Genomic DNA, 25,671 nt, shown 5'->3' with positions numbered 1-25,671 from the left:
ATCGCTTTTTGTGGTAGAGAATTCCATAGGCTCACCACTCTCTGGGTTAAGAAATTTATCCTGATCACAGTCCCAAGTAACCCACTTTATATCCTTATATTATGACCCCTTGATCTAGTCTCCCTGGATATTGTGAACATCCTTTCTACAGCTATCCTGTCTCGCCCTGTTGGAATTTTATAGTTTCTATGACATTCCCAACTCCGCCCCCCCCATTATTCTAAACGCTAGTAAAGATAGTCCTAACCGATCCAATCTCTGTTCACATGTCAGCCTGGCCATTCCCAGGAATCAGTCTGGTAAATCTTTGCTGCACTCCCTCCATAGTCAGAGCATACTTCCTCAGAGGAGGAGACCAAAACTGTACACAATATTCTAGATGTGGTCCCAATTATTCCCTGCATAATTGCAGTAAGGTATCCTTACCCCTGAGCTTGAATCCTCTCACAATGAAAGCCAATGTACCATTTACTTCTTCATTGCTGCACCTGGAAGCTTATTTTCAGGGACTGGTGTTCAAGGACACCCATCTCTCATTGCACCTCTCCCTTTCCCAATCTATTGTCATTCATATAATAACATACCTTCCTGTTTTTGCTACTACAGCTGATCTGCCATGCACTTGGCCATTCACTCAACTTGTCCAAATTATACTGAAGCATCTCTGCATCCTCCTCACAGTTCACCACCAGCACCCACCCACCCCAACCCAGCTTAGTGTCATCTACAAATTTGAAGGTATTGCATTTAGTTTCCTCATTCAATTATTATTATATATTGTAATTGGGGTCGTAGCACTGTTCCCTATGGTGCCCCATCAGTTACTACCTACCATTTGGTAAAAGACCTACTTATTCCTACCCTTTGTTTTCTCCCTGCCAAGCATTTCTCTTTTCATGTTAGCACACAACCCCTAAAATCATGTGATTTAATGTTACAGCTTATCTGTTACCTCCCAGCCATCTTCCATCTGCTAATGTTTACCTCCTCACATACATCCCCAAATCTTCTCTGTAAGTCCCCAACCATTCTTAGTTCATCATCTTCCTTGCTACTGCAATGCCTCTGCAAGCTTGTTCTTCTATTTTGTTCTCTTTAACTCTGCCTTCCTTCCCATTCACTCATTCCATCCCTCTTTGACCTCCTTCATCATCTTTCCCAACTGTCCTGCCTTCCCACTTTCTCTCTCCCAGGCTTCCTTGCCTGTTGGCCTCTCTCTCTTCATCCACTCTTGTCATCTTTTTTCTCTATGTTTACATTTCCTTATCCTCCCCTCTCTATCATTTCCCTTCCTCCATCCTGTCCTTTAATTCGTTATCCCTTTACTTCATCACTTTGTCTTTCTGTTCTTTCTACACACTTACCTCCCTCCATGCTGCCTCAGGCTCAGTTACCCCCCCCCCAACCCCTATTCTATATCTTTGTTTTTCAACTTTCCTTCCTTCCATCCTCCATGTATCTGTTCAGTTCCTCCACCCTTCCTCCTCACCTTTTCCCTCCTGTAACCTCCACATTATTTCCTTTTCCTTTTCTCTCTCCTTTTCCAAGTAGGAAGATTAAGACTCTGCCAACTCTAATTGGTGGTGGCGGCCACAGTGGATTGCTATGAAAATTGGGCGTCAGTGCAGCAGCAAATGAAAGTTGGCTTGTTGACAGTTCAGCTTTCCCATATGGTGGCCTCAAATAAATGGAACCTCTCTCCATACGTGGAGTCTCACTCTGTGCATGCGGTTTGAGTGTCAGTCCCCACACGATCTTCCTCTCTCCACATGAAGACTCTCATTCTCCGCGTGGAATCTCAAGGTCCACATGCAGTCTTATTGTCTACACAGGGGTTCTCTCACTCTCCACATGGAGTCTCTCTCCACACGGAGTCTTACTGTGCCCATGGAGATTCACTCTGTGCAGGGAGAATCACTCTCCACAAGGAGTTTCATGCTTTGTTGGAAACATTGTCCGTACTGAGTCTCCACAAAAGAGGCCCATTCTTCAAGTGGAGTCTCACACTTCAATTTCATACCGAAGGCTGTGGTGACGCAGGTTTGTGGGAAAGAGAAATGACTTCAGAAAAGCATTGAACTACCAACTCATGATTAAAAAGAAACTCAGTTTGAAAGAGCCCCTTGCTCCCAGAGCCGGATGTTTTGTTTTGCTGAGACTGAGTCTTGAAAGTTAGTAAAGACATCACAGGAGTTTGAGCTAATCGGCTGCAGTTTCTTAATTGCGTTATTTCGTGCGAGAAAGCGGACATGAAGATGTCAACAATCCCTGGAATTGAAAGAGGGTGAGGAGTATGTGTTTACCTCTGCTTCTACCTCACGGGTTGAGCCTTTCAAGGTTCTACAGCCCGTACCTTTGCAAAGTTGCAGGGTCAGTAAGCCGGAATTTATTTTCGTTGTAAAACAGAAAAACATCTGTGAAACGCGACGGTTTCGCTGCTGGGATTGCCATTGCAAAGACTGAAGGCCAGTGGACAATGGCATCTTTAACTAAAACGTGTTGCTCCCTTTTTGCAGGCATACGGATGACTGAGTCGGAATAAACGGCCAATGAGTGTGGGTGCTGCCGGTTGTGCCGCTGTGCTGCTGGCTGTGGGCGCAGGGATGAGTGGCGAGCCGGCCTGTTGCCCGAACGGCTGGGCCCTGCGGTGCTGAGGCGCTCCGAAACGCGCCGGGGGGCTCCGCCCGCCCAATGGGCTTGGTCCGGTGCGCTTCTGGAGCCCACCAAACCGTCTAGCGCAAAGGTAGCCACGAACAGCTTGAGGTTCACTAAATTATGGAAATTTTGTGGAAGACAGTGACCTGGATTTTGAGCCTGGCCATGGCTGCTTCGGAGTTTGACAGTGACACAAGGCTTTCTTACAGTTCTCAAGGTAGGATCATCTTGGTATGACCGACACACTCTGCAGCCACATCACCGCCAGGTTCACACTGAAATAAGGGGAGAAAGTGAGGTCTGCAAATGCTGGAGTACCAGAGCTGAAAATGTGTTGCTGGAAAAGCGCAGCAGGTCAGGCAGCATCCAAGGAACAGGAGACGTTTCGGGCATAATGATGAAGGGCTTATGCCCGAAACGTCGAATCTCCTGCTCCTTGGATGCTGCCTGACCTGCTGCGCTTTTCCAGCAACACATTTTCAGCTCACACTGAAATAAGCCAGGTTGCCTTTTATTGGCACTAGTTCACGCTTAGTTGTTCCAACTGTCTGTCATTTATTTTAAGAAAACATCTGCATTTCTCTCTGATTGCAACATCACAATTTCGGTATTAAGACAATTCTGTGAAATATGTGGGGGTACATTTAATGGTGATTTGATGCAATCTGTTCTGGGGGGAGGTGGAGACTGGCAACAACTAATTTGCTCCAAGCAGAACGAGGTCCAGAACGGATTATTTAATTCGTGTTTGATTGGACTTTGCATCTAGTAACAACATCTGTGTTTCTGTGACAAACGTGTGTCTCTGTTTTGTCAATGCAAAATGATAGGAGGACTGTGAGACATGGTACTGCTGCCATTTGCTGCATTAGTCTGCCGCCCTAAAAGTCTCTGTCCTTCTAAACCTGCTGCATGTAACATTGTCCCACTGATTATATGAAACATTAACTGATCAAGTACTGGCCCAGGCCATGTCGTTACTCCAACTTAATATAATTGAAATACTTTCTGTTTCCATTCAGTGGAATGATTATGATCAGTGTTTTAGTAGTACAGCACGTTGTCACGTCCTGTTTCTTTCCTTTCACGCCTATTTCCTGGATCTATCCGACTTACGGTTTCACAGAGGAGTTCCTTTCTTACCTTGAACATTATCAACTGACGGTTCCTGCCCGAGTGGACCATAACGGAGATTTCCTGAAGGTCAGTGGGAGAAGCTGCAAGCGCTCAAGGCGGAAGAGGAGTTCGGATGTGACACCTCATGAACCAACTGAATCTAAATTATTTTACAGACTCTCCGCCTATGGAAAGCACTTTCACTTAAACTTGAGTTTAAACACCAAATTAATCTCCAGACATTTTACGGTAGAATATTGGGGGAATGATGGTCCTGAGTGGAAACACGATTTCATTGATAATTGCCATTACGTGGGATATGTACTCCATGAACACAACACTACACAAGTGGCTTTAAGTAACTGCAATGGTCTGGTGAGTAGAACGGTAAACTTACTTTTCAAGTTGAAGATGTTGCTTTCTTCAGTCGCTTGCATTGTTCTCAAGTACAGAAACGTGAACTGAGTTCAGGGAACCGTTGAAGGAATCCAAGCATAAACAGCTGCCTGCTGTATGTTGCACATGGCTAATTTGCATATGATCCGCCGCAGTGGGAAGGGTAGCCAGATCTTAAAGAGGCAGGTCCCTTTCTGTGGCCTCTGCAGACCGAATGTTGTTCAGAAGCACGTACGATCATCAAACTTCCTGTGCAGCATAGCAAAGTGCAGAATTCTGACAAAGATCCGTGTTTCTTGGCGATGTAATAAAAGCTGCATTGGTTGGTAAGGGTGAATAGCTGTTTCTTCAGTGCTTACAAATGATGAATAGTTTATCATAAGGATTCTCCCAATGTAATGGAACAGTACGTTTCTGGTAACTTACAGGGAGGATTAACGAGATTTTCCTGCTTGCATGAACACTCAAATATGTTACAGTGTCCATAGGTTTTTAATAAACAACAGTGGCACATTTCATGTGGATTCAAATCATACTTACAAATGCCTGGATAATATGTTATTTTGAAGTAATAAAATGCATTGAAGTCAGCCTGGATTACATTTTTGGAAGAAAGCTGGATAACAAATGTAGGAATGATAACTAATGCTTTACTAGCAACTCTTCAGCAATAAAGGCACAACTATTTAAATATCTAGGTGAATGGGAAAACAAAATCACACTAAGAAGTAAAGTTAATAATATATCTTTCAATTGACAGTAAATTTAATTATTTCTGATTTTTTTGGATAATGTGTATTCTCAATTGCTCATTACATTTAATTATTCATATTCTTGTTACAATTTATCCTACAATATGAGTTAATGTAAATTGAAACATTCATTATGCGCAAACCAGATGTATCTGTACTACAGTATAGAAATAAGTTGTTTCAGATTATTTCCTAAAACTTCTAAAGTTCTTACTTGCATTAATGATCTGTTCTGTTCTCTAAAGCATGGGGTGATTGTAACAGAAGAAGATCAGTATTTCATAGAGCCATTGCAGGATATATCTGAAGACAATACTAGTGAGTCTACGTATACAGAAGGACACCCTCATGTTGTTTACAAGCGTTCCTCCATTCGGCAGCGGCATCAAATGAACATGTCAAACTGCGGAGTTCCAGGTAACTTACTTATATCGTATTGGATAATATAAAGGGACAGCTTTTTTCTCTTTCAAAAAATATGTAGTATTTAACTGTGTGTATAAATATTATATGAACTCAAATTACTGAAAAACACACAGAAAGACTGAAAACGTTAGTGCAGCAGTTAATTTTTAAACTTAATATGGCATTGAATTTTACATTTTGATTTATAACAGAATCACGGTAATATTAAATTGAATAGTTGTAGCAAAAAACAATTTTATTCATGAAAAATGTTCATCTTCAGAATTGGACAATCGTCAAAATACAATTTGCGTTTATCAGTTAACAGTTTCTCCACCAACATAGTTTCAGCTACAGATATCGTCTTGGGTTAACAACTAATGTGTTCAAACCCTGCTCTAGAGGCATTCGCACAGAATCTATGTTTGTACTTCAGTGCAGTAATGAGGAAGTGCTGAGTTTCAGGGATGTAGTCTTTTGGATAAAATGTTAAATTGAGGCCCCTTTGCTGTTTGAGCTGATGTGAGATATTCCAATGTCTTATTTTGAAGAACAGTGGAAATCTGACTGTTGTCCAAGCCAATATTTATCCTTCCACAAACATCTCAAAAACAGACTATCTGGTTATTACCATATTACTGTTCATGAAATTTTGCTCAACATAATTTTGGTGTCAGCTACTTTTCTTTAATGAGATAAAAACAATGACTGCAGATGCTGGAAACCAGATTCTGGATCAGTGGTGCTGGAAGAGCACAGCAGTTCAGGCAGCATCCAAAGTGCAGCAAAATCGACGTTTTGGGCAAAAGCCCGTCATCAGGACTAAAGGCAGTGAGCCTGAAGTGTGGAGAGATAAGCTAGAGGAGGGTGGGGGTGGGTAGAAAGTAGCATAGAGTACAATGGGTGAATGGGGGAGGGGATGAAGGTGATAGGTCAGGGAGGAGAGGATGGAGTGGATAGGTGGAAAAGAAGCTAGGCAGGTAGGACAAGTCCGGACAAGTCATGGGGACAGTGCTGAGCTGGAAGTTTGGAACTAGGGTGATGTGGGGGAAGGGGAAATGAGGAAACTGTCCACATTGATGCCCTGGGGTTGAAGTGTTCCGAGGCGGAAGATGAGGCGTTCTTCCTCCAGGCGTCTGGTGGTGAGGGAGCGGCAGTGAAGGAGGCCCAGGACCTCCATGTCCTCGGCAGAGTGGGAGGGGGAGTTGAAATGTTGGGCCACGGGGCGGTGTGGTTGATTGGTGCAACGGATACAACAAATGATATTAGAGGATATGCAGCTAAAACATTGATGGATGTGGAAGGCGCCTTTAGGGCCTTGGATGGAGGTGAGGGAGGAGGTGTGGGCACAGGGTTTACAGTTCCTGCGGTGGCAGGGGAAAGTGCCAGGATGGGAGGGTGGGTTGTAGGGGGGCATGGACCTGACCAGGTAGTCACGGAGGGAACGGTCTTTGCAGAAGGTGGAAAGGGATGGGGAGGGAAATATATCCCTGATGGTGGGGTCTTTTTGGACGTAGCAGAAATGTCGGCGGATGATTTGGTTTACGCGAAGGTTTGTAGGGTGGAAGGTGAGCACCAGGGGTGTTCTGTCCTTGTTATGGTTGGAGGGGTGGGGTCTGAGGGCGGAGGTGTGGGACGTAGACGAGATGCGTTGGAGGGCATCTTTAACTACGTGGGAAGGGAAATTGCGGTCTCTAAAGAAGGAGGCCATTTGGTGTGTTCTATGGTGGAACTGGTCCTCCTGGGAGCAGATACGGCGGAGGCAGAGGAATTGGGAATACAGGATGGCATTTTTGCAAGAGGTAGGGTGGGAAGAGGTGTAATCCAGGTAGCTGTGGGAGTTGGTGGGTTTGTAAAAAATGTTAGTGTCAAGTCGGTTGTCATTGATGGAGATGGAGAGGTCCAGGAAGAGAAGGGAGGTGTCAGAGAAGGTCCAGGTAAATTTAAGGTCAGGGTGGAATGTGCTGGTGAAGTTGATGAATTGCTCAACCTCCTCGCGGGAGCACGAGGTGGCACCAATGCAGTCATCAATGTAACGGAGGAAGAGGTGGGGAGTGGTGCCGGTGTAATTATGGAAGACCAACTGTTCTACATAGCCAACCAAGAGACAGGCATAGCTGGGGCCCATATGTGTGCCCATGGCTACCCCTTTGGTCTGGAGGAAGTGGGAGGATTCAAAAGGAGAAATTGTTAAGGGTGAGGACCAGTTCGGCCAAACGAATGAGAGTGTCGGTGGAAGGGTACTTTTGGGGACGTCAGGAGAGGTAAAAACGGAGGGCTTGGAGGCCCTGGTCATAGCGGATGGAGGTGTAGGGGGATTGGATATCCATGGTGAAGATGAGGCGTTGGGGGCCGGGGAAACCGAAGACTTGGAGGAGGTGGAGGGCGTGGGTGGTGTCTCGAACGTATGTTGGGAGTTCCTGGACCAGGGGGATAGGACAATGTCGAGGTAGGTAGAAATGAGTTCAGTGGGGCAGGAGCATGCTGAGACAATGGGCTGGCCAGGGTGGTCAGGCTTGTGCATCTTGGGAAGGATGTAGAACCGGGCAGTGCGGGGTTCCCGGACTATGAGGTTGGAAGCTGTGGCGGGAGGGGGGGGGGGGTAGATCTCCTGAGGTGATGAGGTTCTGTATGGTCTGGGAGATGATGGTTGGGTGATGGGGGGTGGGGTCATGGTCGAGGGGACAATAGGAAGAGGTGTCCTCGAGTTGGCATTTGGCTTCAGCGGTGTAGAGGTCAGTGCGCCAGACCACCACTGCACCCCCTTTATCCGCTGGCTTGATGGTGAGGTTGGGATTGGAACAGAGGGATTGGAGGGCTGCGTGTTGTGAGGGTAAGAGGTTGGAGTGGGGGAGGGGGGTATACAGGTTGAGGCGATTAATGTCCCGGTGGCAGTTGGAAATGAAGAGGTCGAGGGCAGGTAATAGGCCAGCGCGGGGTGTCCAGGTGGATGCAGTGTGTTGGAGGTGGGCGAAGGGGTCCTCGGAAGGTGGGCGGGAATCCTGATTGTGAAAGTAAGCTCGGTGGCGGAGGCGACAGAAGAATTGTTCGACGTCACTGCGTGTATTAAATTCATTGATGCGTGGACGGAAGGGGATGAAGGTGAGTCCTTTGCTGAGGACTGATCATTCGTCCTCAGTGAGGTGGAGGTCTGGAGGGATGGTGAAAACTCGGCAGGGCTGGAGCTGGGATCTGGTGTGGGTGTGGAGCTGGGAGTGTGGTTGAAGCCAGTAACTGGAGTGGGTGTGATGGTGGGGGGAAATGGGGGTGGAGTCATGAGCAGGGGTAGTGTTCCCCTCGGGGTTCTGGGGGTGTGGGGATAGTGACAGTGGGGTCTGTGGGGGGGCGTGTAAGCAGAATGCAGATGAGTTGTGCTGGTGGGGGTGGAAGTGGTGGTGACCACGGCAGTAGGGGTGGCAGAAGTCATTGAGCATGTGGCATCAGCAATGATGTGAGGGGTGGAAGTGATGTCACGTGTGATGCATGAGGAATTGTGAGGGGCGGAAGTGGCTTTGGGAGTGGCCATGATGGGGGCGGAAGTGGCATCATCAATCAGCGTGGAGGTTTTAGCTGCATCAGCCGCATGGCAAATAGCGTCTGAGTTATTTCTGAGGCCAGAGGATTCTTCTGGAATGTTTGAGGAGCGCTGGTTATGGAGGTGGGTAGATAAAAGTTTGTTGTACTTCCAGTTTTTGATTTTTAAGATAGAATTGAAATACTGTTTGTTGAGAGTATGAATTCTCCTGAGGATGTAGTACAGAGTGGGTCCTTTGCAATTCTGAGAGAGTGTGGCCCTCAGCTGAGGCAGGGGTGACTGTAGAGAGGTTAGGTGCCGGCGCATTGCTGCAAGCGTGAAGCGGAGGATCTTGAAGGAGAACTGTTGCTGGTGTTTTTGAATCTGTAGTCTGTAGTGTTTGTCCTGTTCGGGTTCGAACTCTGCTGGTTTAAAGGTGGTGTGGAGTCCGTGTGGGATGAGTTGGTTACGCTCCCACTCTGCCGAGGACATGGAGGTCCTGGGCCTCCTTCACCGCCTCTCCCTCACCACCAGACACCTGGAGGAAGAACGCCTCATCTTCCGCCTCGGAACACTTCAACCCCAGGGCATCAATGTGGACCTCAACAGTTTCCTCATTTCCCCTTCCCCCACCTCACCCTAATTCCAAACTTCCAGCTCAGCACTGTCCCCATGACTTGTCTGGACTTATCCTACCTGCCAATCTTCTTTTCCATCTATCCACTCGATCCTCTCCTCCCTGACCTATCACCTTCATCCCCTCCCCCACTCACCCATTGTACTCTATGCTTCTTTCTCCCCACCCCCACCCTCCTCTAGCTTATCTCTCCACGCTTCAGGCTCACTGCCTTTAGTCCTGATGAAGGGCTTTTGCCCAAAACGTCGATTTTGCTGCACTTTGGATGCTGCCTGAACTGCTGTGCTCTTCCAGCACCACTGATCCAGAATCCACTTTCTTTAATGACGATGGTGGCTTTACTTCAAAATTATTTCATTGGCTGTAAAATGCTTTGGGGCAACTTGGTATTGTGAAAGACACTAGATAAACACAAGTTTTATTAAATCAATGACTTTAACTCAGCAGCATCTGGATGACTGTAAGAGTTATCTTTTATTGTTCTTTGTATTTGCATCTTTTTGTAGATTAGTAAAGAAGTACTATTGTTATGACATGGGGTTAAACTCCCTCTACTAATTTAAATCTGCAATACAAAATGATTTAACCCATGTTACCTTGTTCAGAACACTTGGTGCTATAATTCTGCTAGCTTTTACCTCTCTTAAAGGTACAGTACCTCTTACAACTTCATAACACCTCCCCCCTTAAGAAAAAAAACATCATAATGAAGAGATGGCTTCATTTTTTTCTATTCTTTGAACATATTAGCATACCATACAGAAAATCTTATTCTAAGTTCTTATTAACTTCTTCCCAGATATTGTAAATATATGTAAAACATTGAATAAATACAAATATCATCTAAACATTATCAGTTATATCCATGATAAAACATCTGCAATTACAGTCTGGTGAGGGGCTGCATGTATGATTTTTAAATTAAAAATCTGTAACATAAGACTCCAACAAAATAGACTCATTTTCTTGTCTTTAAAGCGTTCTAAGAATGTAAGTGGACTGTGATCCGTGTGCATAATCATCTCCGACACATTGTTCATGACATACACATTAAAATGTTGTATTGCCAGTACCAAACTTTTTCGATTGCGGAGTATTTCCTCTGGTGGGTGTTCAGTTTCTCTGAAAAGCAACCAACTGGCAGTTCAATCCCATCCTCATCTTCCTGTAGCAGTACAGCTCCAACTCCTGTGTCACTAACATCGATGGTGACTTTAAAAGGTTTTGAAAAGCTTGGTGTAGCTAAAACTGGTTTAGTGGTTAACGTTGATTTCAAATGGTCAAATGCCTCCTGGCATGGTTGAGTCCACCGAAACGTTGTGTTCTTCTTCAACAAATCGGTTAAAAGTGCCACTACACTGCTGAAGTTTGGAACACATTTCTGATAGAATCAGCTGAGTCCTAAGAATTGAAGCATCTCTTTCGTCGAGGATGGTTATGGAAATTCCTTGATGGCCTTAGTTTTTGCGGTCCTTGGGTTCAACCTTCCATGATTGATATTATGTTCCAAGAATATCACCTTTGCTTTCGCGAATTCAGTTTTATTTAAGTTTATTACCAGTTTTGCTTCTCGCATTTGTTCAAACAGCTCTGCCAATTGTACCATCTGATCTTTCCAGGACTTACTACAGATCATGACATAGTCAAAGTAGACTGCACAGTTTGTTTACCCAGCCACAACTCTGTTCATGAGTCTTTGGAATGTGGCGGGTGCGTTCTTGATTCCAAAGGGCATCACTTTAAATTGATATAGCCCGTTTGGGGTTACAAATGTAGAAGTGTCTTTCACCAACTCTGATAAAGAGACCTGCCAGTAACCACGCATTAATTCCAAGTTGGTGATGTAACTGATTTGTCGACTTTCTCGATACAGTCCTCCAGTCTAGGAATTGGATATGCGTCTGATTTTGTAACGGCGTTGACTTTCCGATAATCCACAGAAAATCATTGAGTTCTGTCTGATTTGGGAACTAAGATGGTCGACGAACTCCACTCGCTCTGGCTTGGTTTGATGATGTCCTCAGCAAGCATGGCCTCCAGCTCCATCTGGACTTTTCCGGCTTTGAAAGGATTAAGCCGACAGGAGTGTTGTTTTATCGGAGCAGTATTTCCTACATCTACTTCATGTACGATAGCATTATTCCTCCCATCTGATTCTTACATATATCCTTACAAATGTAACAAACCTTTCAACTCTGTTCTATGTTCATGAGACAGATAGCTGAATCTATTCCACTCCTCAAGAACCTCTTTATTTTTAAATCTATTTTGAGGCACATCAAAATCCCCATCATCTGGGTTGGATTCCTCACTCTGTGGGGCAGTAATTAACACCTGTTTCTCCAGTTCCTTCTCTCCAGCACAATATGGTTTCAACATGATCACGTGACATACATGATACCTTCTTTTTCCTATCTGGCATTTTTACTAGATAGTTCACCTGACTCAACTTTTTCTCAATTTGATAGGGACCACTAAATCTAGCTTTGAAGGGATCTCCTATCGCTGGTGATAGTACTAACATGTCATCCTCCGGGAAAACGTCCAAGCCTCAAAGCTTTTATCTGCCACCTGCTTCATTCTACACTGTGCCCTCTTTAAGTGCTGGTTAGCTAACCCAACCACTCGGTTTAGTCTCTCCCTCACCTCCGATACATAATCGAAGTGTGAGATCTCTGACTTTCGTCCTGTCCATTTTTCTTTAATTAATTTCAAAGGGCCTCTCACTTCATACCCAAATATTAACTCCAAGGGAGTGAACTGAGTAAATTCATTTGGGGTATCTCTAATGGTAAACAATACAAATGGGATACCTTATCCCAATCATTCAGGTAATCCTGACACTATGCTCTCAAAAGGGTCTTCAAGGGCTGATGCCACCTTTTTAAAGTTCCCTGGGATTCAGTGCTGTATACCTAAGCTATCCTTAGCTCCTTAAACAGCCTAGTAGTAAAATTTGACCTTTGGTCTGACTGAATCTCTCTGGGTAGCCCATACCATGTGAAGAAAGCTACTAACTACTCTCCCACCTTTTTTGCCTTGAGACTCCATACTGGAATTGCCTCTGGAAATCTGGGAGACACATCCATTATGGTTAACAAGTACTGGTTCCCAGTTTTAGTTCTTGGAAGGGACCTACACAGTCAATTATAACCCACATGAAAGGTTCTTCAAATGGGGGAATTGACAACAAAGATGCTGGTTTTATTACTGCCTGTGGCTTACCTACCATTTGGCATGTATGACTTGTGTAGCAAAAGTTAACCACATCCTTGTGCATTCCAGGTCAGTAAAAATGTTCTTGTAGCTTAGCCTGAGTCTTTCATACCCCTAGATAACCTCCTATAAGTAGTTCATGTGCTACCCATAACCCCTCCTGTCTGTATACTTCTGGCAACACAATCTGGTGCACTTCGGCCCATTTCTCCTCTGCACTAACCTGCCGTGGTCTCCATTTCCATCTGAAGATTCTATCCTTCAGTAATAACCCTCTGGAATATCCTCTGCCTTCTTTTCGGAGTACACATCCACATATATATCTTTTATTGTCTTGTCTTGCTGTTGCAAGTCCCTTAGCCTTTTAGGACTAAACACTTCTGTCTGACTCTCCACCTGTTCAGGTTTTTCCTGCAACATTACATCAAACAGGGTATCCGCTAACTGAACCTCAACTCCTTCGTCTTTATTTTTACTTTTCGCTTCATGCTGTGACTTATGCTAGTGTGATCTGGTGACTATACAGTACCAGGATATTTCCGATTTAACTCCTAAGTTTCTTGGTCTTCCTTGGGCTTCTCCACAATAACGGGTGTCACTCCCTCCTTGGATCCTGCCAAATCATTCCCAAGAACAAACTGAATTCCTGGATCTGACACTCTGTCAATCACTCCCACTGTAACTTCCCCAGTCTTGAGTTGGCACTCCAACCTGATCTTACATAGGGAAACATTAAATTTCTGTCCATCTATCCCACAAATTACCACACTCTCCAGTAACTGATCAGAAAGAGTGCATTTTTGCTCATCTCTCACAATCGGTGAATGGTTAAATCCTGTATCTCTCAAAATAATAACTTCTTGTCCTTCTCCCCCTGTTCCTTCTGAGTAAACTTTACCCACAGAGGCAAATTCTTTGGTACTAACTCCATACCCAGACTCTGCCTCGGCCGTGCACTCTCCTGCAGCTCCTCGGCTCATCTTGGGGTCTCTTTTACTACCTTCACTAATGTCACTGGCTTAACTTTTTTATAACACATCTTTTGCTATAGTGCCTTTCTTTAATGACTAGCACTGCAACTTTACGTGTCCCAGTTTACCACAGTGGATACACCTGAAGACTTTCACCTCCTTTTCACCCTCTGGGTTTCTTTCTTATCCTGTGGTAAACTCTTACCAGTGTACTCTACTCTTGGTTTCGTAGTGTAGGATCTTCCCTTCTCCCAACTTCTGTCCCTCACAGGATGAAATTCTGGCCTGACGCTTGTCTTATGCACCAACACATACTCATCTGCTAATTCTGCTGCCCTTCTCACTTCCTGAGCTTTCTGTTCCTCCACGTGAATTCTTACCATCTCTGGAAGTGAGTTTTTAAACTCCTCCTGCAGAGTAATCTCTCGTAGAGCCTCAAAGGTCCTATCTATGTTTAAAGAATGCTCCCATCTATCAAAATGGCTATGTTTAATTCTTTTGAACTCAACATAAGTCTGAATTGGCTGATTCTCTATGTTTCTGAACCCCTGTCTATATGCTTCTGGTACCAATTCATAAGCACTCAAAATAGCCTGCTTAACCTCTTGACCCCCTCATCTGACAGCGTGGCAAATACCTCACTAGCTCTGCCTCCCAGTTAGCCTGAACTAGCATTACCCATAAATCCTCAGACCACTCCATCTGCTTGGCCAATTTTTCAAATGAAATAAATAAAGCTTCAACATCTTTCTCATCAAAATGTGGCAGAGTTTTGACATATTTGAGTATATCACTACCTTCTGTTTTAATCCCCATCCTGTTAATTTGACTTTGCTGACTAATTTGCATCTTCTCAAATTCTCTCTCTTTTTGCTCAGCTAAGAACCTTCTCTCTTTCTTTTTCCCTTTCTTCTCTTTCTCTTTGCTCAGCTCCCTTTCTCTTCCCCCCCCCTTTGTTTATCTTCTAACTCCATTTTCCTCAACTGTAATTTAAGTTTTTCTACCTCTACTCTGTCTGTTTCTCTGACACACCTAAGTAACTCCCTTACAATTTCAGCTTTACTTTTGTCTTTGGTTAAACTCAAATCTAACTGATATGCTAATTCTAAGAGTATGGCCTTTTTCTTTGCTTCCTCAAAATTTCTTGGCAAATTTGAGAATTATTTTCAAATCACAGAACCTTTTTAGCAAATTTAAGAGCCATTTCACTCCTTTTAATTTAATCAATCATAAGTCACCAAAATTAAACAAATTGTCTCACCTACGTTTTATTTAAAGGTCAAGGACACTAACCTGTAAGTGTTTCAACCTGCTGGGATTTTTCATACCCTCAAATCTATTCAAATCTGTCTAAACCAGTTCAAGTCCCAAATCCAAGACCCAAACTGTTCAAATCGCGATCAAAAGCCCCCAAACTGTTCAAATCCTGAACGAGCCCCCAAACTGCTATGACATGGGGTAAACAACCCCCCCCCCCCGCTAACTTAAACCTGCAACACAGAAATGATTTAACCCATGATGTAAAATTTGAGAGGCAAAGAAGGAAACCATGTCTCACAAACTTAATTGAGTATTTTTGAAGAAGGAACAAAGAGGATTGATGAGGGCTGAGCAGTAGATGTGATCTATATGGACCTGAGTAAGGCATTCAACAAGGTTCTCCATAGGAGACTGGTTAGCAAGGTTAGATCCCATGGAATACAGGGAGAACTAGCTATTTGGGTACAGAACTGGCTCGAAGGTAGAAGACAGAGGGTGGTGGTGGAAGGTTGTTTTTCAGACTGGAGGCCTGTGACCAGTGGAGTGTCACAAAGATCAGTGCTGGGTCCACTCCTGTCATCATTTATATAAATGATTTGGACGTGAGCATAAGAAGTACAGTTAGTAAGTTTGCAGATGATACAAAAATTAGAGGTGTAGTGGACAGCGAAGAAGGTTACCTTAGATTGCACCAGGATCTTGATCAATGGGCTGAGAAGTAGCAGATGGAGTTTAATTTAGATAAAGGTGAGGTGCTGCATTTTCAGAATCCAAATCTTAGCAGGACTTACACACTTAATGGTAAGGTCCTAGGGAGTGTTGCTGAACAAAGAGACCTTGGAGTGCAGGTTCATAGTTCCTTGAAGTGGAGATGCAGGTAGATAGGATAGTGAAGAAGGTGTTTGGTATGCTTTCCTTTATTGGTCAGAGTATTGAGTACAGGAGTTGAGAGTCATGTTGCAGCTGTACAGGCCATTGGTTAGGCCACTGTTGGAATATTGCATGCAATTTTGGTCTCCTTCCTATCGGAAAGATGTTGTGAAACTTGAAAGGGTTCAGAAAAGAATTACAAGGATGTTGCCAGGGTTGGAGGATTTGAGCTATAGGGAGAGGCTGAACAGGCTGGGGATTTTTTCCCTGTAGCGTCAGAGGCTGAGGAGTGACCTTATAGAGGTTTATAAAACCATGAGGGGTATGGCTAGGATAAATAGACAAGGTCTGTTCCCTGGGTGGGGGAGTCCAGAACTAGAGGGCATAGGTTTAGGTGAGAGGGGAAAGATATAAAAGAGACCTAAGGGGCAACTTTTTCACACAGAGGATGGTACGTGTGTGGAATGGGCTGCCAGACGAAGTGGTGGAGGCTGGTACAATTACAACATGGGTATATGAAAAGGAAAAGTTTGGAGGGATTTGGGCTGGGTGCTGGCAGGTGGGTTGGTTTCTGTGCTCTACATTTCTATGACTCTATGACTCTATGACTCTATAACTAGCCCAAAAGTCACTATTTAAACTAAAAATTAACAGCTTTAATTTTTAAAGCCTAACAGAGAATAATTAACTTACAACTATTTACAACTCATTTTTCTAAACCTATCCTTTACCTTCCTCTCTACAATACTAGTGCAATAAAAACCCCCCATTAAGATTTACAGAAAAATTCAAATTTTGAAACTAGCCAGCTGTCGAATCTTCTCTCTGTGTATCTTCCTCTGTAGATTTGCTCTCCAGCTCGGTGTTGATTTTTTTTCCTCTGCAAACTCTTTCTCCCCACAGGTACCTCTCAAAGAGTTCTCACTAGCAGCCTACATCTGTTGTCTTTTGGCAGTTCTCCTCCAACTTTAGATTACTTACAGTGTGGAAACAGGCCCTTCGGCCCAACAAGTCCACACCAACCCGCCGAAGCGCAACCCATCCATACCCCTACATTTACCCCTTTACCTAACACTACGGGCAATTTAGCATGGCCAATTCACCTGACCCGCACATCTTTGGACTGTGGGAGGAAACCGGAGCACCCGGAGGAAACCCACGCAGACACAGGGAGAACGTGCAAACTCCACACAGTCAGTCGCCTGAGTCGGGAATTGAACCCGCGTCTCAGGCGCTATGAGACAGCAGTGTGCCACCGTGCCGCCCACGGTTCAAAAAACTGTTCAATTTTTTTCCCATTTTATACCCAAAGCATTTGATTGTTTCATTGGATTATTGTCAAAATACTAAATTCAAACTTGATTGGAGTTTAGTATTTTGAGGCGTAATTTAAACTGATTGGCCAAATTTGAATTTGCTTTTTCTGTCTCTAGGCAACCTAGCTAAATGTTACATTGTTACCTTGTTCAGAACACTTAGCGCTTCATCAAGTAGTTCTGCTAGCTTTTAACTCTCTCAAAGGTGCAGTACCCCTTACACCTTCATAATGTTATTTACGATTAAATATATAAGAAAATTCTAAATAGAACTGCATGAATGTTTAAATGATATTATGTGGAAGTTCATGTTTTTCATTTTTTTAGTACTAATGTAATCTTTGGAGAGGTATAATTATCAATTTTCATAGAAAAGTTCCTTTATAATAGTGGTAAAGTGTAACACAGCGTTAATGCTCAGGTCGGGTTTGCAAACTGGAAGGGATGCAGGTTCACAATACATTTACCCGACTACATCCAATTTCAGGTTAATTATTTGGTAGAGCAGCAGAATGAAAGCCAAGTTGGCAGGCAAGGGGAGATAGCTTCTTAGTTGTTGATTAAAGAATAGCCCTGATGTAAAGTTTGTAATAGGGCATTTTCCCATTTTTTTTGCTTATGTGAATCTAACAGGGATCATAAAATATAAATAAATCTGGTGTACACTGATGGACTGCCTTTTTTTTAAAAGATATTTTTATTAGAAATTTAATATTTTGACAGATTTACAAAAATAAACAGAACTTTCAAGCACAAACATTAATATAAAAATAGATCTTAAATATATAATCATCAAAATTCAAAGGAATGATACTAAAGAAGAAAGAAAAACAATGAAACTCAGTTAACTACTAATCTAGTCCACAATTATCCAGAGTGTATAGTTGAGTCACTTACATCCTTCAAACAAGAGAAAATGTTCTCTAATACACTCATAACAGTATAATAAGGACTGCCTTTTTAACTAAAAGAAAATTCGAATTAACGAAATAATTCATTTTATTTACACTTGCCTAATTATAACATAAATAATACAAATGTTGGAAATCTGAACAAACTAGTGGAATTATAAAATGGGTTAGTCAGCTCCAAAAATGTTCATACATTTAATAGGTTAATATTGAACTCCATCACAACACAACCTGTTGAAGAAACCTGTCTAACATGTTCACCCCTCTTTTAGGTGATTGTTAGTCACAGCATTTATCAATCCAATAATGTAATTATAAAGAATGAAGAAAAAACAACAAACTTGCCCATAAATGCATATCTTCAGTTTGTCCTAAAGTGTTTTGTGGTCAATCAAGTACTTTAAGTACAGTTACCTTGTAATAGAGAAGTTATAGGAGCCAATTTGTTTGCAGCAAAATAACTTGGCTAGAAATGAGATAAATAACCAGATAATCTGTATTAGTATTGTTGATTGGGATAAATGTTTGTCACATGCACATGATGTATTGTAGGAGTAGCATTGGCAAAGTGGATTTTGAATTAGTTCTTTCCCTCTGTAAATTAGGAGTTGTCACTTGACACAGAAAGGTTTTAAAAAATTAGAAATTTTAAAACAAATGTAATTGAGTGCAAGAGTTTGAACCTTTATATTTGAGTTTATAGAATGTCTAAGAAATCCAGTGCATCAGGAATACTGTATTGAGGTCTAGATATCGCGCTTCACGAAAGATGTATTAGCTTTGAAGGAGAGCAGCACAGACTAACCCAGACACCACTTCAGTTTTCGGACACTTCTACAGGGCACTGCTATTTTCAAAGCGTAGCAACCCATCCACCTCCAATTAACAACTTGTTTTATAATTTGAGATAAAGACTAACGTGTCTTACATGCATGCTGTGTCAATGTGGCTCGAAGAAACATATAAGTTAATACAGCAATCATTTTCTTTTTCTTTGTTTTTGGGTTGAGAGCATTATTGGCAAGGCCATCTTTAATTGTCCTTGAGAAGGTGGCAGTGAGCTGCCTTTTTGAACGCCTCAGTCCATGTTGGGTAGGTACACCCATTATGTTTTTTTCTGCAGTGGTTTGATACAACTGAATACCTCTCTAGGGTATTTCAAAGGTCAGATAAGAGCCAACCACATTGCTGTTTACTTGGAGGCACACGTAGGCCAGACTAGACTAGGATGGCAATTTTTCACCTCTGAAGGGCATAACTGAGACATGGACAGTCTTACAGCCATTGGTCAGTAAGACCTCTGCAGCTGACTTGATTTGGTCCTGATTCTGACTCAGTGTCACGTGTTTTGAATTATTATCTATGCATTGCGCACTGGGATGCAGGGAGCTGGGTAAACTTAGTTACCAAGTAGGAGCTTATCAAAAATAAGCTAAAGGAACTCAAAACACTGACTTTTTTTTAGTCAATCTTTGAACTGAACCAAGATCTAAAAGAAGTCAGGTTTTGAGAAATAAGGAGAGGAAAAATACCTGCATTTACTTTTTCTTCCTTCATAAAGGCCTTCTGCCACTGCCTTGGGCACTACTACTATTGCCATACCTCTCGTGACCAAAATTGACTGAGGCACTAGTGGTGGCAGGAAACGAGTGAGGGTTGGACAGGTGTGGGATGTTTCTGTAATTTGTGTGCTGCTGGATAGTGAAGGCCTGGCTTTCTGCCCGATTACTGAGGCTGGATCGGGTTGGGGTTGGGGGGTGGTAGTCGGTGGGGGAGGTAGAATTTAGTTTACAGTGGGATTGGAGAGATGGGCCTCCCTGTCCAATTTGCCTTGATTTTTCTTTCGTTGTACTATGGAGAAACATAAGAATTTCAAGCTGAGATGAGATGAAACCCAAGTCCATAATTGTTGCTACATGTAAGAACATAAAGCATAAAACAAATGAAATTTAGTCCATCAAATGCATTCCTTTCATAGTGTAAAATGTCTCTACTGGGAGGTCTGCCCAATGTATTTGATTTACTGATGAAATATCTGGAAAAAACTTCTGTCTCCTTCAAAATTAAATCAAGCATGAATGCAGAATACCTATGTAATATTAGAGCAGTTCCATGGTCTCAGCTTCGTGGGATTTCTTACGTTGTACATTGTACCATGTTTTTCTTTGTCTACACTTTGTCTATAGCCATCAGTGTTTTTCCTAATTCAATACTTATCTTTTTGTAAAATTGTAAGCTCAACATTATTTCCTATATTTAATACATAGGTTAAAACATTTTTAAAAAAATAATTTTACCGCTGACATTCCTTTGTAGTTCCATCACATAATCAGTTAAGAAGAATAATTGGCATATTGATGTTGACTCTGCTGAGCATACATTGGAAGAAGCATTATTTTACATCATTTCTAAACTTTGACCGAATTTAATATTGAGGATCCTGTTTGCTATGGCTATTTTTGGGCCTGGGTTATTGTAGCTTGTAAAGTACAGTGAGAAGAAAGTACTGGGAAAAGATTGTAAACTTGGAAGTCTATTCAAACTTCCTTGGGAGGTAGTCTGGATCTGTCTGGGATGTGTGTAAGTTTCCATGAAAAATCTTTCAGGCTGCCTGGTGTTTGGCAAGTACCAGGTAGGGTCTTTGCATCAGTTGGTGTAACTAACCTATGTTTCACAAATTTTTCACACACAAGTTTTGGTTGAGGATGGTTGTTCTTTGTTACAGTGTGAGAGGGGATCAGGGGCGATTGCAGGAAATGGAAGATTGCATACAGTTTCCTAACAGTGACTTAGTTATGAGTCTTGCTGTTTGTTTTCACATTGTGTGCATCAGTTTATAAAAGTCCAACAGATTTCCTTTCTTTATTCTAGTTATTTTGGCAAATATTATTTACCTGCCCTTGCACTTTCAAGGAAATATCTATTTTCAGGCAAAATCTCATTTTGTTTCCCTATATCTTCTTACATTGTATCTCTAACTCCATTCCTTGTTTTAAATCAATCACCTCATGCCTCTTGGCATTGAGTTGCTTTTGACACTTACCTACTCTTTCTATGAGTTGAGAGTGTGGTGCTGGAAAATAACAGTAGGTCAGCACCCTGCTCCTCGGATGCTGCTTGACCTGCTGTGCTTTTCCAGCACCACACTCTCAACTCTAATCTCCAGCAACTGCAGTCCTCACTTTCGCCTATTTGATTATCTATGAACTCGGCTATGCTATTCCATTTACAGTCCATGTTGATTTTCACAATCCACTTTTTTTTTGTGGCATCAGTAAGTGTTGATATTGCTTTTAGAGTAAACCCATTTTAGTTTAAACCTTCCCCAACCACATTCTCAAATACATCACGTCAGACATCAGTTCATGTCCTGTCCAGGTTAACCCATCCAGGTCTGTTCCCAATGCCCCAGGAATCTGGAAGCTTCCCCCTTGCACCATCTCCCCAGTCACATACTCATCTGGTATATCCTGTTATTTCTACTCTGACTAGCACATGATGCTGGTAGCAATCTTAAAATTACCAATTTTAAACTTGCTTCCTAACTCCCTGTAGTCTATTATAAAAACCTCATCTGTTTCCTTACCTGTGTCATTGGTACCAATATGTACCAGAAGCACTGGCTGTTCACTCTCCCACTTCAGAATGCAGCTCTGAGACATCTTTAACTCTAGCACCAGGAAGGCTTCATACCATCCTGGAGCATTGTTTACAGCCTCAGAATGATCTATCTGTACTTACTATTGAACCCCAAATATAGGAATATAGGAACAGGAGTAGGCCATTCAGCCCCTCCCAGCCTGTCCTACTGCTCAGTGAGATCATGGCTGATCTGTGGCCTAACTCCATATACCTCCATGGAGAGAGATGACCAGTAATATTCCACAGGGATTAGTCCTCGGGCCACTGTTGTTTGTGATATACATAAATGATCTGGAAGAGGGCACTGTTGGTATGATCAGTAAGTTTGCAGATGACATGAAGATTGGAGGCGTAGCAGAAAGCATAGAGGACTTTCAAAGAATACAGGAGAATATAGGTAGACTAGACAGTTGGGCGGAGGAATGGCAGATGGAGTTCAACCCAGGCAAATGTGAGGTGATGTATTTTGGGAAGTCTATTCTAGAGCGAATTATACAGTAAATGGAAGAGCCTTGGGAAAAGTTGATGAGCAGAGCAATCTGGAAGTTCAGGTCCATTGTACCCTGAAGGTTGCTGCATAGGTGGATAGAGTGGTCAAGAAGGCATATGGTATGCTTGCCTTCATCAGACGGGATATTGAGTGTAAGAGCTGGCAGGTCATGTTAAAATTGTACATGACGTTGGTTCAGCTGCATTTAGAATACTGTGTACAGTTTTGGTCGCCACATTACCCAAAGGATGTGGACATTTTGGAGAGGGTGCAGAGAAGGTTTACGAAGATATTGCACGGTATGGAAGGTGCTGGATATGAAGAGAGGTTGAGTAGGTTAGGCTTGTTTTCATTAGAAAAAAAAAGATTAAGGGGGGACCTGATTGAGGCTTACAAAACCATGAAGGGTACAGACAGGGTAGATAGAGATAAGCTTTTTCCCAGGATTCAATAACAAGAGGTCACGCTTTCAAGGTAAGAGGTGAAAAGTTTGTGGAAGAGAGTTCCTGATAATCTCTTGGCCAAGGCCAATATGTTCTTCCCAAGTTATTATTACTATAGAATCCCAAACCTGAGCTTCCTGGAGCTGCAGCTGGAGATGCATCTCACACAGATGCTGGTCCTCAGCACTGGGACTGTACCTGACTTCCCACAAAGAGCAGGAGGAGCTCACTATGGCAATGAACTCTCCTTCCATCTTTTATACCATTAACTTAATGCTTGGATTGTCCTTAAACTCAAATAATATTAATTCTAGGGCCCTTCTGAAACAAAAATAAGACTTTAGAGTCTATTAGCATTATAGGCTACTCCCTTTACCTTAACGTTCCTCTTTTCTTATTCTCTGACTTTTACTTATCCCTGGTGATCCTAAGTTAACCCCTTAATAATAATAATACGCTTTCTAAATTGTTAGTATTTTTAGGGGCAGTCCCTAAAGATAGTTCCTTATCTGCCAATCAATTCATCATTTTCCTGTGATGTCACTCCAATGACCATGGTTGGTTAACTCATGAATTCGTAAATACTTCGTGATTTTATCTCAAATTATGAATTTTCGGAGATGCCCATATCTGATGCTAGAGCAATTGGTCAATGGTAATTGGTTGACCCTTTGGTTCTTTGTTTTATTAGAAACTGTACATTGGTTACTCACCAGTCTGCTGGCACAGCTTGCAAACTTACAGTTTGATAAATAGTGGTCTGCAAACTCCTCATCAACCTAGAATGTATGCTATTGAAACTCAGTGATTTAGTAACTTTGAGGCAATTTTCCTATCAAGCGAGACAGTTGTGCAGAAAACTGGAAGCTTCTGTCAGACTGTCTGTAAATAGGTGCATTTAAGACGCTGAACATGCATAGTCAATTGAAAAAAATGTAAAATGATGCACTCTCAAATAATTGCTGATGCAAGCCCAAGAAAATTCAAAGTCATGATGTTTTGCAATTGTCAGATTTATGAGGACCAATTTCCTTTTTGTATTCTCTCTGTTGATCTTGATATTACACTTCTTGTAGTCCTAATGATTCTGTATTGTGAGCTCTATTTTTAGGATGTAAAGTTCTTAAAATGTTTAGTTTTAATCTCTTACTTATGGAACATTGTTCTTTGGAGATTGAGGAAAGGAATCTTATTTCCAAGGTATTAGAAGTGGCATGTTTGGGAGTGGCCGATGAAGCAGGCTTGATGATTTGCTGTACTATATCTTGTGTATGGTCCGTACTGCAGACATGATATGCCAGTGGGTGGAAGGGAATGAATTATTAACACGACTAATGGGGTACCAACACAGTGAGTTGCCTTGTCCTGGATGATGTTCAGCTTCTCGAGTGCTATTGTAGCTACCCACAATCAGGCAAGTGTACAGTGTTCTCTTATGGTCTTGAGTTATGCCTTTCAAAAGTTGGAAAATATTGCTAGTGCTGAGTTAAGTTACTCAAAGCACAGTGTCCAGCCTGTGAATATCTGTTGCAGCCACTGTCTTTGTGGCTGATCCAAACCAACTACATTTCTGCTCAGTAAAAACTCCATAACTTATAAGACCATAAGATGTAGGAGCAGAGGTAGGCCATTTGGCCCATCAGATCTGTCTGTCATTTGACCATAGGCGATGTGTTTCTCAACGCCTTTGTCTTGCCTTCTTTCTGTAACACTTGATCTCTTTATAATCAAGAACCTATCCTTCTCCATCTTAAATACACTCCATGACTAGTCCTCTACAGCCTTCGTTGGCACTGAGTTCCACAGATTAAACACTATCTGGAATCTTTTAGTGATTGTAGTTACAAGGTGAGATAGTTAGACTTCCTTTATAGAAGATGGTGATTGCTTGGGAGATGTGTCCAGAATGCTACTTATCATTGACCAGTCCAAGTCTGAGTTTTGTCCAAGTCATAATACCTGCTTGGCATAAATAGATTCATTATTTAAGGAATTACCAATGGTGCCGAGCACTTTACTATCATCAGTTAGCATCCCTGCTTCTGACCATATGATGGAGGGAAAGTCATTGATAATGCAACTAAAGATGGTTAGGCCTAGGACACTACCCTGATGAGCTCCTGCAGAGTTTCCCTGGAGCTGAGATGACTGACCTCCAACAACCACAACCATCTTTCTTTGTGTCAGTTATGGCTACAACCAGCAGAGAGTTTTCTCCCAGATTCCCATTGACTTAAATTTTACTCCAGTTCCTTACGTCATCTGACAGCTGAGAATCTACAGCACCACCAGTTCAGATGGAATCCCTGCCAAAATACTGACACATGACTGAGAAGCACCCTGGGCATTAATTCGTTTTCTCACCTCTCTCATCTGGAAGGAGAAGAGCTTCCTAGCAGATCTCTGTAATTGTGACCATCTTCATGAAAGGAGATATGAACAATAGTGGTACCAACACAAGAATCTCCCAGGTTTTTGTCACAGAGAGGGTCATTGCATCTTAATTCCTTCCTCCTAGTGAAGAGCTTACAGTGTCCATCAAGAGGCGCAGTGATTATGATTGTCAAAGCAAGGCAAATGCAAGAAAAAATGAGATGGCTGTGGCAATCACTACACATGGTCACCTTCCTTCTCACTAAGATATTCTAATCTTTCTAATGTGAGGGATTACAGAGTGTTCTCCTTAAGTTTTGTTGCCCATGGAAATTCATTACCATCCTCTACTTGCTGCACAATAACATATAAGCTGTAATCCTCACCTATAAACCCAATAAACCCTCCCTTGGGCGTGATGGCCTAGTGGTATTATCACCGGATTGTTAATCCCGGAATGTAGGTAATGTTCTAAGGATCTAGATTCAAATCCTGCCATGGCAGATGGCAAAATTTATGTTTAATAAACTTTTGGAATTAAGAATCTACTGATGACCACGAATCAATTGTTGGAAAAATCCATCTAGTTCACTAATGTCCTTTAGGCAGGGAAATGGTCTTACCTGGTGTGACGTATATGTGAATATGGTTGACTCTTAATTGCTAGATGGCCAGTGGTGCTCTGATCACGGTATGAATAAAAA

The 25,671-nt window shown here is 42.4% G+C and overlaps 1 protein-coding gene across 4 annotated transcripts in view; it reads left to right on the top strand.

The window, feature by feature from the left end:
* Window positions 1-25,671, top strand: part of adamts6 (ADAM metallopeptidase with thrombospondin type 1 motif, 6) — a 326,411-nt gene that overhangs the window by 25,152 nt on the left and 275,588 nt on the right. For all 4 annotated transcript variants that reach the window (XM_060823800.1, XM_060823780.1, XM_060823790.1 and 1 more), the window contains exons 2-4: window positions 2,517-2,872; window positions 3,782-4,146; window positions 5,165-5,336. In XM_060823800.1, the coding sequence (XP_060679783.1) occupies window positions 2,776-2,872; window positions 3,782-4,146; window positions 5,165-5,336 (634 nt within the window). In that variant the 5' untranslated portion in view covers window positions 2,517-2,775. The remainder of the gene's footprint in view (window positions 1-2,516; window positions 2,873-3,781; window positions 4,147-5,164; window positions 5,337-25,671) is intronic.

This window comes from Hemiscyllium ocellatum, chromosome 1, assembly GCF_020745735.1.
Source record: "Hemiscyllium ocellatum isolate sHemOce1 chromosome 1, sHemOce1.pat.X.cur, whole genome shotgun sequence".
In the NCBI taxonomy this organism is placed as follows: Eukaryota; Metazoa; Chordata; class Chondrichthyes; order Orectolobiformes; family Hemiscylliidae; genus Hemiscyllium; species Hemiscyllium ocellatum.
This window is presented reverse-complemented; position numbering and strand designations above follow the sequence as displayed.